This window comes from Diadema setosum, chromosome 22, assembly GCF_964275005.1.
Source record: "Diadema setosum chromosome 22, eeDiaSeto1, whole genome shotgun sequence".
NCBI classification, from domain to species: Eukaryota; Metazoa; Echinodermata; class Echinoidea; order Diadematoida; family Diadematidae; genus Diadema; species Diadema setosum.
Window position 1 is genome coordinate 15,585,881 of NC_092706.1, and position 12,856 is coordinate 15,598,736.

The 12,856-nt window shown below is 36.6% G+C and overlaps 1 protein-coding gene across 2 annotated transcripts in view; it reads left to right on the forward strand.

Moving 5' to 3' along the window:
- The window catches only part of LOC140245412 (voltage-dependent L-type calcium channel subunit beta-1-like), a 127,151-nt gene that overhangs the window by 67,573 nt on the left and 46,722 nt on the right, over positions 1 to 12,856 (forward strand). The window contains exon 1 of one of the 2 annotated variants that reach the window (XM_072324989.1): positions 9,404 to 9,969. The exons of the other annotated variant lie outside the window; for it this stretch is intronic. Coding sequence (XP_072181090.1) covers positions 9,889 to 9,969 — 81 coding nt within the window. The 5' untranslated portion in view covers positions 9,404 to 9,888. Of the gene's footprint in view, positions 1 to 9,403; positions 9,970 to 12,856 lie in introns of those variants that run through there. 2 annotated transcript variants of the gene reach the window in all.

Genomic DNA, 12,856 nt, shown 5'->3' on the forward strand with positions numbered 1-12,856 from the left:
ATAGTCTCATTATTTTCATTATTGTTGTTATTATCATAAGATGATAAAAGAAAGCAAAATAAATTAAATCTCTTTTCATATTGATATATGGAAGGAGAAATTTGTTATTTATATTCAAGGAGTTTAAAAAAAACCTTTGGCCAGTATGAATAGATATGATCTGAGCTAATAGCATACATTTTAGAGATAAGTGAAACTCATAAGAACACCAAAGGGGATATTTATGAAATTATGGATGGTGGAGAAACACAGAATTTAAAATGGATACGAGTGAATTATTGATGTACATACATGTGATAAAAGCTACATTTTGAGTTCAGTAAAATTGTGATCTCATCTGAAGAGAGTACAACGCAGTCATCTTCTAGAAAGTTCTTTTTTTTTCTTTTCTTAATGATCTCTCTGAGGCAAACAGGCCACTGCCAGTGATAACTAGTCATTCTATAGCAGGATAAATCAACAGATGAAATAATATCAGCAGAAACAAAAAAAAAACAAATTACGATACTGATGATAATAATGATAATACTACTACTTCTACTACTGCTACTTTGACTACAACAACCACTAATACTTCAACTACTACTACTGCTGCTACTACTACTAATGATAATAATGTAAATATTTATAAAGTTTTCTTTATCTGGCATAGCCTCTTCATGTGTTGCCACTGTTCTACCAGAGGGCCGGGCCCTACTCTAACTGCATTTCCAGGTACCCATTCATACACCCTGGTCAAGAGGGAAATATAGTGGATAAAAATCTTGTCCAAGGACATAGGCACTAGATGGGATCTGAGCTCAGACCTCCGATTGATCAAAAGTTAAAGGTCTTATCCACTCTGCCACAGTACCCCCAACAATCTATATAGTAAAATCATGATTAAGATATTTTGATGATACCTTTTCACATAATATACTGCTAACCTTACCATTTCATACATGATGATACTCACTGATTACATAGCAATCATTGAAGGACATCGTGTGCTGCGTTGAACTCCAAGTGATCTCTTTGTTACCCACACAGAGAAAACTGTTAATACTATCACTCTCTTTTTTTTTCATATAGGGATGCACTTTTCCTTGGTATAATGAAAGCAAAAGAGAAATTGCATATTCATAATTTGGTTTCAGGTGACATGATTAACCAGTAAAATAAGGAGTGAACAGTGTATATGTTACTCACATAGCTGAAGAATTTATTCTGGTGATTAGAAAATGCTGGTTATCTTGTTGGATTGATTTGCCCATTCATCGTCTTATCAGGCTGACTGGTCCCTTACACAGCCCTCAAGACCCACCCAGAGTTCTGGAAAAGGCTATAATTAGACCCCCTTTGAGGGCCCCAGGGCACCGAGGCAGTCTACTGCAAGCCCTCGTCTGATTAATTCATAATATTCACATTTGATTTCACATATGGAGTAATTACTCACCGCTCCTCCTGTTTGTCCTTTCCCCCGCCGGAGCCGAGGCCTCCCGAGCGGGGTCTGATGCTGTCTAGATTCACCGACTTTTTACTGGAGGAATTTTTACCTCTTCAGAGGCGATCTTTGACAGCATCTTGTAGTCCGAGGCTTCCTCGATGGAGGGATAGAGTGCCACAGTTTGATTTGTTCAGAATTACACAAAAAGCTGTGAGGCTGATGTGATGCTGGGAGGAGGATATTGTATGTAATAGCCATGGGCAAATGTCCAGTGGATTGGGATTTACAGCTGCCACATTATTGGTGGAATCTGTACTGTCAAGTCGTGAGTGGACAGTGATTAAAGTGGTGGTTAATCAATCTGCTAATGATTAAAGAGGCTAATCACAAACCAAGTTAAGTGCCATTTTTACAAATTCTAAAGTAAGTCCATCATATCGTCGCCGGTCACACGAACCGACGAATCACTCGATTTTGGGTCAAATTTTCGATTTTGAGATTTTCAATCATTTCGATAGTAGATATTCCATACTACATATTCTGAAATTCTCAGTGTGTAATTCGGTGTAATTTTTACGTAGTTGACAATGACAACGCTCAATGTACATGTACATATGGACACACATGGAAAATGACAACGTTCTTTGCAGACCGAAAATACATGCATGCAGCTCTTTGACGATTTTCCGCTTATTTGTGAACAATACAATTCGATAAAAACTTCACAAGTTAGAGCAAGAATTGAAGTCTGATGTACTACAAAAATAATTGGAAATTATAGACATGAAAGTGTAGCAACCATAAGTCAAAAATGGGTTAACTTCAAACGCGATTTTCTCGAATTGTCATTCTTACGCAAACCTGAGGGATTCGTCGGTTCGTGTGACCGGCGACGATATAGGATGAATAAAACCTTTCCAGTGATACCTCACTTCCACTGTAACAGGAAATATTCTCATAGTTCTGATTAAAAAAAATGTATCCCATATTTTCTTATAATTTCCTTTTTTTAGCAGCTTCAATTGCAAATATCTCAAATTGACAGACAGAGTAAACTTGTTTTATGATCAAACTCATCTCATCAGTTTTCGTTTTCAAGATAAAGCAGTCTTGTGTTAGTAAATATCTTATACTTTTTCCCCTCAAAAGAATAAAGTGGTTTAGATGACTACATTCTGTTAGTTTACTAGGTCATATCTCTTTACTCTCTCTTCTGTTTATATCAGTGTCACTGTGTATTTGTATTTTTACATTTGAAGATTGCTGCTCTTAAATTATTGTTTTTGTAAAGTACTTTTGTACCTGAAATATATTAATTCCCCTTGATGAAAGTGGTTCCTGATAGCAATAGTTTATTTCAAATGTTTCAAGATTTGCAGATCTAAGTGAGGGCAATCAATATCTTTTTGTTACAACTTATCAGACCTTAAATTGAAATGATGTTTCTTATTAGTGAGAAACTAGTTGATCTTTGCATTTGTTGGTTTATATGAGTACACTGATTAAATATTGATTCACTCAGTATTGCCTTCTGGCAGTATGCTGTGTCTTACAGGCAACTGCAGTCTTTGCTGCCATCTCTTGTCAGGAGTGTGCCAGGTTGAACCTACCTAGAAATGTCAACATGGAGTGTGATTGTATGCCACGACTGCATAGAGGCCATCATGTAATGTAATGGGTGGACACACTGTATGACGGGTCTTTGCTGTTGATGCTATGCAGTCTAGTGGTTGAATGTGAACATACACAGACACACACACACATATTCACACCGTTCTTGTGTATGAGTCGTCTACTCAGCATGCAAGCTATGGTCATCTGACAATATATTTCACACATTGTTTATGTGCCACATGTATTTCCATATTGTTATATCTGTTGCTGCAGTAGAACTGATGTAGGATGCTCTGAGCCATTGATTTGTATTTGAACCAGTGCTTTTCCTTTTCACTTGTCTCTATTCCAGTACCTCTGTGATGAAATGAGATTAAAGCTGACCAATTCTGGTCTTCTCTCTTTCTTTTCTGTTTTTGAATCACAAATCATAGTAGAACCTTTCAGAACAACCACATAGGGAGAGACTCAATCCCGACTTTTTCTCCTAATTGATTGAATTATTGCCGATGTTTTTGCAATTTGAATGGTTTATCTAAAAACCTGTTGCAATTCAAAAACTCAGTACTTCTAGGTTAATCCCGTTTTAAATGCTGAGACTGATCAGTGGTCATTGGATCAGTTGGTTAAGTGTGAAAGAACAGAAAGCTGAAAAGCTGAAGTGACAATTCTTGTGTGCAAGCTGTATGATTACAAACACTGTTACTGAAGTGTTGCCCGGATTTCAGTTCAGAGATTATGAAGACTTCATTTTTTATTTTTCATCTGCATTCTGTAGACATTGTTGAAGTCTTCCTAAGAGGGGAGGGTTGGTTTTATTTGGCAATTTTATATCATGATGCTTCCATTGAAAGTTGCCACACCCAAGCAACATTGATAGCATTTAAGCCATAAACTTTTGTCTGAGGTTTGCATAGTGTTTTGTGGGTAAATACTATCAAACTTAGTATTTGCCATAAGGTAAACAAATTCTGTTTATAGGTATATGGTCCTTCATTTTTTTTGTGTGTGTATTGCTGGGTTCAGTTTTAAAAAGGAACATCATACTTTAAATAGGTCTTATAAGCTGTGAGGATGTGTTTATTCTCAACATAACATGCAGTAATGCAATTTGTTTTATACCAAACCATTAGTAACTAGAGATTGTAATTTGTCATCACTGACAAATTAAGGTGATCCGATTTTTTTTAATCAATGATTCGAGTCCTGATAGTGCAAAGTCTCAGCTACAACATATTACAATCTGAGAGAAATTCACCGAAGCATAAGTAAGATAGTTCTCGATAAAGAGAGTCATGTCAATTTTCACATCTAAAAAATTCCCTCCCATAGAGATAACACGTCATAGCGAAGATAGAAAAAGAAGTACATATGACCCTTGACCCCACTTTGCACAGACAAGATGGCATCTGAGCAAAAAGTGGTTATTTCATGAAATGATCCCTGTAACATGGTCTTTACGTGTGCAAAATATGGGAAAGATAGGACATATATTCACCAAGATACAGGATGAAACATCTATGACCTTTGACCCTAATTTACTTACCCAAGTTGGCGTCTGATCAAGTAGTTGTTATTTTATGAAATGATGTTCGTGACATGAACTAAACATGTGCAAAATATGGTGGTGATAGGGTATGTTTTTCTTGAGTTATTGCACATAATGTTGCAAAAAGAAAGAAATATTTCAATACATCGAAGATAAACTTTAATTTCAAGTAAGTTTTTTGACGTGATCCCGACATCGTATGAAAAAACGAAGGGCACACTTACGATAGCCCAAAGTCACAGCTACAACATATCAAAATCTTGGAGAAATTCACCGAAGCATAAGTGAGCTAGTGCTCTATAAAGATAGGAATGTCAATTTTCATTTCCATAAAAACTGCACTCCCATAGAGATTACACGTAAACTGGTCAAATTTGACAAGGTTACTTTCAATCCATTTTTACGAGGTGATGCCGTCATCCAATCAAAATTTTGTTTTTACATTTATGAAAAAACATTTCATAAGCTACAACATATTGAAATTTGGGTGAAAATTGGCAAAGGATAGGTGAGATACGCTCGGGTAAACTTGAAATTTGATGACGTCATTTTGAAAATTTACTTTTTTTACTTTATTAAGAAATTTTATATCTTTTAATCATTTTGTCAGCATAGCCAACCCATGAAATGACATGTACAACTCATCAGCTTTCAGAATATGTCAAGAAAATGGGGGGTCACCGTCCATCCTGACGAGTAAAATCGGATTTAAAATTGGTGTTTTTTTTGGCATAGTTGCACTGTGTATCCCCATTGACGCACGCGCGGAATTTTGAATTTGACGGGCCCGTATGACGTCATATTGAGTCGGATCGACTTGAAACTTGGTAGAAATAATCCTTGACATTTTGGACATCCGATCCGTGTGAAAAAATTGAAAATTTCTTTTTCATATTAGCTGTGCTTGCGAATATGTGCGCGCACGTACGCGTCCGTCCAATTTTTTTCAATTTTTCAAAAAATGCTCCAAATGGTCTGAAACGTGTGCAAAAAAAAAATTGAGCTCGATTTGAGCATACAAATATTTCAACGCGCGCGTTTTGAAATAAAAATGAATTTTGAGAATATGAGTAGAATCCGCTTGACTTGAAATATATGTGACGCAAATTTCATTGAAATATTCCATTCCATTAATGAGATATGCATGAAAATGTGTTTTCATATAATGACGTCATAGTGACGTCACAGTCGACTGATCACTATGATTTTACTTGCGCTGTCGTCTTTGCGACATGATACATTATATGGTATAAGTTTGACATTGAGAGGCAATGCACTTTCTGAGCTAACCTCTGCACAACTTTTGAGGAGAAATAAAGAAAGAAACAAAGAAAGAAGAATAAAGAATCAGTACAGATACAGAAGGTGATCCGAGAGGATACTCGGATCACCTAATAATAATCACATTTATCAATAGATTTGATATGTATTGCATTATTTTCCTGTAGTCTCCATTAGAGTCCTTATAGGGAGGTGATTGTAATCATATTAACCTGTTGAGGACGGACTGATTTTGCCACAACATGCATTTCCCATAGACACCTGCCCGAGTATACTCGGGACTCGTCCTCAACGGGTTAAACTCTTTCAAATTTTGATTGATATGCACAAACCACTAAAATATTTAGTAGACCAAAGCAGCATAGTGTTTAAACATTGAGAGAAAATCCATGTTGTTGCTATCACACAAAAAAGACTCCTGTAATCTGAACTTCATGATAAGATATAGATGCCCTTTCCATTGATTCAGAGCTAAAAGGTCATAGGTCATCATGTTTTAGTAATATTATTAAATTATAAAATTATATTAAAAAATAATACAATAATTATGATTGGATGAAACAATTTACAGGACTCTGAGGTGTAAATCCCAAAACTCTTTGCATAGTAATTTTGAATTTTTGCCAAAAATGTTTTGCTCAATTTGTTGTTTTTCACAATTGTTTTGAAGGAAAGTAGAGGAAAAAATGTTAAAGGTAATTGTCAGTTACTAAACAAGTCATATATTTTTCATCATAATATTTTCAAAATTGAGACTTAAAAAAAAAAAATCTCATCATTGACGTCAAGAAGTATCAACGATGAAACAAGAAGTAAATTTTATCCCTTTTGACTGAAAAGTTAGCAAATTCCCACCTTGGAGATGTTGTATTTCTGATAAAGAAAGCAGTATTTTGGAGAGTTGGTATAGTTGCTTAAAGATCAATTGACTCCTGAATTTGTAGGAAAAAAAGAATGCTGCAAAATGATTGGCATATACAGTAAATATACTTTGAGAAGTTCACGCATTAAAATGTGTTAAAGCTGCAATGTTTTATCTAGCACTCTGCCTATGTAAGCGAGAACTGCTTAGAAGGAAGTTTAGACTGTCATTGTCAGAACATACAAATCTATTTTTTTTTTCTAGATTTGCAAATATGTTCTTAATTTCTATGAGATCATTAGGTACAGCTTATACATGTAGCAGTTATTGTTGAAACAATATGATTGAGTCATTAGAGTTGATTTTTGGTACAGCTTATACTTTAAACAATTTATGGTATACTAAGATTGAAACATTGGATTTTGTTCTATTCTTCAGTGAAATAGATTTGGACATTTGTAACTGAATATCAAATTATTTCATTGCAAGAATTTTTTTTATTGTGTATGAAAGAGAATAGACAGAGATCCTATGTTCTGAAGCGTGTCATAAATACATAAAGACACAGTGACACACACTCTTGAAAAACATACAAAATGTTTCACCATCTAAAGTTTGCATGAATTATGTCTCACTCTACAGAGGCATGCACATTTAAAGAACATAATCATCGCATATGAAGTCTGCTTATACATCAATTTATTAAGTGGGTCTTAATTGGCCAAATAATGTACATATATCCTTGTGCTTATTTGTTTTGTAATATCCTGATCTTATTGTCCTGTCAGCAAGTAAAAAAACTGAATATATTAGTGGTAGATATGCTTGATCTGCTATATTGAACATGTGGAGATAGGCAATTATTTTGCTACTATCTTCAGGCATACTTAAAAAGCCTGGAGATATATCAATTTTTGTTATGGACAGAAACTGTGAAAATGGAATGGTGCAGTCAAAAGGCAATATCATATGTTTGTTTATTTGTGAAGTAAAAGAAGAACAGAACACAAACATATATTTGACCATTTAAAAGAAAGGAAGTTGTTTTCCGTTTCTACTTGTGAAGGCTACTCCCCTCCTGAAAAGAATGGTAGAGTCCTTCTAGAAACAAGCACAGGTTCATTCTGTGTGAGCCCATTAAGTATGCACACGTTAGCAGCCTGTGCTATTGTGCATACCCGTCATGCAATGGAGGTATACACCAGCACCAGTGTGTGTTGTCAATACCAAGCCCACCCAAATCCATGCATACACACACGGACACACACACAGACACACACACACATAGACACAGACAAACATATGCAGACACACACACACAGACACACACACACACACAGTCATGTCCATGCGTCGTCCATGCATACATCAGCAGAGGAGCACTAAGCGCCAATTCACAGTGCTGTACACTGGGTTTCGTTAATAACTCATGCCTGTGTCACCTCTCTGCTGCTATGTGCTCTGAGCTGCAGAATAGTTGTCATGATAAATTCATGATATGATGCAGCCGGCCTGCTGACATCAGCTCTTCTGTGCATAATCACCACCAGATAAGAAATCTGCTCCTCACCAGGCTGTTGCAGAGAAGTACACCTTGTTTTCGGCTCCTTCCCCAATGACTCAATCGGCAGAAATTGTGGGCTAGCCAGTGCCTCTTGGGTATGGCTGGTGGGAAAACGCTCCCCCCTTCTGGTTCCCCTTCAAGCGCTAGGGAGAGGATGGTCATTGTACAGTGTCTTACCCACAGGGACTAGCACGCAGGCAGTGGAAACCCGACATGCACATGTATAATGAATGGTGTGACGCTAGCGATAGACTGTATCGGTGTGAGGCGGACTTCTTCCACATCTTATGGTGATAACTGGTGGAGTCTCCGACCGGCCTGGCATTAATCTCTTGATTCCTACACACATGTTTGGGTCCTTGGTGTATGCACCCGTTGCGACAGTAATCACTTCCCTTCAACAAGACTGGCTTTACTCTGTGCTGACATCATACCAGTAACCTGCTGAGTAGTTATTCACTAATCCGGGGCACCTATATATGTGGAGCTAACATCTCATGAATTTTCCTGGGAAATCTGACTGTATAAATTGCAACCTGACACAGCCAAGACTTAAGAGCAGGAATAATATAATGTCCATGGAAACTCCTTTTTAGAAATTTGAAGAGACTAGTGGACTTTAATACTTACAAAGTGCTGCAAATTCTGTATGATTCCAAGCGGTTCCTCATTTCCAAATCATCAAGCAGCGGTTAAAGGCAGAAATGTGTAGAGACTTTGGCAACCATTCCTCTGTTTTGGAGCACGGCTGTTTCTTGTGATGCTCTACATTCCAGGCATCCATTTATCTAACATTCATCGACAGGTTGGAGGAGCTGTCAAATCCAAATGCTTGCAAAAACAAGAGTTCTGATGTGACAAGTGCTACTTATGATTCTCTGTGAAAAAAAAAGTGTACTTGAAACATAGACCTGAAGCAGTAGTCAAGAAAACAAGCAACTTGTGTAGATCTGAAAATCAATTATTTTTCATTCAATCACTTCCAAAGTTTGCCTATGCAATTTGTTTTATTTTGTAAGTTTGCAAATATACATGTATACATTTTAGTTTTTATGAATTGGGTGCCTCTTGCATATTTTATTTCATAACTGGTGGTTTTTTAAAAATTTCTTTGCAAGTTTAAAACCATTAGCCTATCTGCTGATGCCCATGAAAAGAAACTTCCATTGACTTATTTAACTGTTTAATTCTGTTGCCGCAAGCTACTTTTTATTGTGTTTATCAGTATTAAAGACTTTCTTCGCTTTTGGAAGTTTGAGTGCTTGGATATTTAGCTTCCTGCTTATCGTGGAAAACTGCCTGTGTTGGATAATACACTCATTCCCTACAATTCAGTGACAATACTGGTGCCTCTCAAGTTGGGACCACCCAAACTTTGACCTGCTCCCAACAAGTTTTCAACAGGAATTGGGCAGAATCCTTTCACTGCATGAGCAGCATCTCGGAAGAGGAGTTTGAATGTTGCATTTAGCGCTGTTGTTTTGAACCAAATCTTCTCACAAGACTTGTTCATCATGCTGTTGGGATGTTTGTAGTGGCTAGCAGGGATTACAGAGACTGTGGACTGATTTACTCAGAGGGCTGTAGGCACCATGACCTGGGCCAAGAGAGACCGTGGATCATATTCCTCTGTTAGTCAGTTTGACCCAGACTACCACATGTCTACCGACGAGGTGGGTATCATAAGTCCTTCCACCAAAGACCTTTTTGGAAAAAGTTGGTCAGTGATTGCTGGTTTCAATCTCCTGTTTTGTTTTCTGTTTTTGTTTTCTTTTCTTTTTTCAAAAGGAAACATTCAATGACATGCAAACTACAAAAATCCTCCAGAGGCTTTATCTTCATGTATCATCACCATAAAAGTTAAACGACTTAGCTGGATGCATGATATAACTTATGAAGAGATACCCCTCCCCCTTCCGAAAGAAAGGTGGTATACTTCTCAGAGCTTGACTTTATATGAGCATCAAAAAGATATAATAAGTTCAAATGCTTAATTTTTATACAGCGGTGGAAACTGTAAAAAACACAGAGTTAAATGCACAAGTGAAGAACATACAGAAGTGGCCCCAGTAAAGAAGCGAAGGAGGAAAAAAAACAGATTGTCACAGTTTTATTATACTCATAGTGACATTAACAAGTGAAACGTGGGTGCTCGTTAACAGTATCACGTGATAAAGTAGTTGTAAAGTATCTGAAAGATGCTGGCAATGCATAATGTAAAATACATGATGTTGTGTGCAGAATGGCCTCTGGCTTATGGCGTGTGCTGGTTTTTCTTGTTTTCAGTGTTGGGTTCAATGTACATTACACCTGCTACTTTGTCAGATGGCAGTACTAGTACCCTGAGGTGACTGGTAATACAGCTTTTTTGGCACAATGGTCCCATTTTCTGACTGAACACTGACACTCTACCCTGACAATTTGAAAACCATGTGGATTGCCTGATGAGGCAGAAAAAATGTAGAGCTTAATTGTCTTTCCAGACTGTTGTATAGAGTAGCATGAAGCCTTTACAGTTAGAGATATGTAGAGATCATGAAGACAACCATTACTCTAGGCCTAGACTATTTTGGACCAGCTAATGTAGCAATTTTGCTCTCGCCCTCCTGGTTTGGTCTTGTTTGAATCTTTGATGCAGTGCTGTCGTCATTGCTATTTTAAAGGACTATTGTTGCAGGTAGTCTCACATTATGACCAAAACTGAGTGACTTTTCTTCTCCGAATTTCTTTGGTTCAGTGCAATTGATATGTGTAGAGTCTGTTTTCTCTCATTACCTGCAACAATAAGGGACCAGAGAATTCTAATTTGCTGGTAGAGTGATCTGCTATTAAAGTGGTTTCCTAATTAACTCAGATACCCTTAATCTGTTTAACATTTTTATATGAAACTCAAATTTTATCAATCATAACAGTCAGCACTGAGTATTGATGCAATGTAAGCATAAATGAAATACATTAACCAAAGTGAAGTCTATGGGCAGAGGCATACAGAGCATATAAGTTAGGGACAGACATTCCTAATCATTACAAAACTAATGACTTTTACGTAACTTTTACCCATTAAAAGATGTGTTTCTTAAAAGGACCACTCCATCATTCTAACTTACATTGTATATTGACTGAGAAAAGAGCACATTATAGTTTAGATTGATTGCAACAATAATCACATTTATGCTTTTTACATTCTATCAGACCAATACTCATTTTACAAACACTAAGCTCGCATCTCCCCTTCCTCAAACATTTTCATGAATCAGTAGTAGCATTGAATTGTCTATGTTGAAATGTATCTAGCAGATTTTTTTACATTTAAAAATAGAATAAGGAATGAAATGATAGCAAAATAAAGCCAGACATGATAGACTGTCAAGAAATGTTAAGAATGGTGAGACTGATACATGATTTATGCATTTCAAGGGGATGGACAGAATGAATATAAAGACCAAATAACCACTGTTTAAGTGCATCTCAAGGTAAAAATGTGTTTTAGTACCCAATCTTATGGAGACATGTCAGTTTCATAAGAATACATGTGTAGGAGACCGGTAACACAAAGTGTGTTAGTTGTTTACACAAGTCTTTGAGTATGCTGTTGATTATTTATGCAGGTACGAATCTAATACTCTTTGGAAAATTTCCAGATGTACTCAAAAGCTATCAACCGAAGGTCATATTTAACTGTTATACCAGCACTTGTATATTTGCTTTAGCTCTGGCACATTGCGTGCATTTATATAAGCATAGACCATCCCAAAAGAATTGATGATTTAAGCGATAGATACTTACAGCAAAGAAAGGTAAATAGATTCGAATTTATAGACATACCCACATGGTAGAATATGAGTTAGTATTTCATCATTTTAGAAGCCAGTATAGACAAAGTAATCTATGGGTAGAATTACTACTAAGGCTGAACATTTGTGAATGACTGCTATTTGAATATCAAATATAATTTTCTGCATCATCTGTAGAAGTCTGTCAATTTAGCTTGAGGCTTATAAACTTGATGCTAGGAATGAAAGCTCAAGAATTGAATACCCTAAAAAGTTTGGTAGATATAAAGTGCATGCATAAATCGTATTTGAATACTATGTTGATTATAACCAAGTGATGATCCATCCACCTAAATTTAGGAAGTAGAGAAAATAAATGAGGTCATGTATCTTAGACTGAAAGTTGTTGAGCTGTAAGTATCAGATAGTTATGATTTGTTCTGATGATGAACATTAATTTCTTCTAAAAATATCTACTTTCTTTGTTGGCTCATCAAGAAATCCTGACATTAGAAGATGAGATGCTCAAATTAGATAGCTTGCAATACCATCATCAATTTGTTGCCTGAGGTGATGTTCAGGTGCAGTGAAGAACATTTTTTAGAGATCCTGTCAGTCTTCCCTTTAAAAAGGTTATTTCCATATTTTTGTCATGGGAAAAGACTTTGCCAGGCTTGCCAATCAATGTATGGCGTCCTTGGATCAATAGTCCAGATTGGGGCTTCTGCCTGCGAGCCTTGGCCAGCGGAAACGGCTGAAGCTGCTTCCACCGTGCTGATTTAGGTAG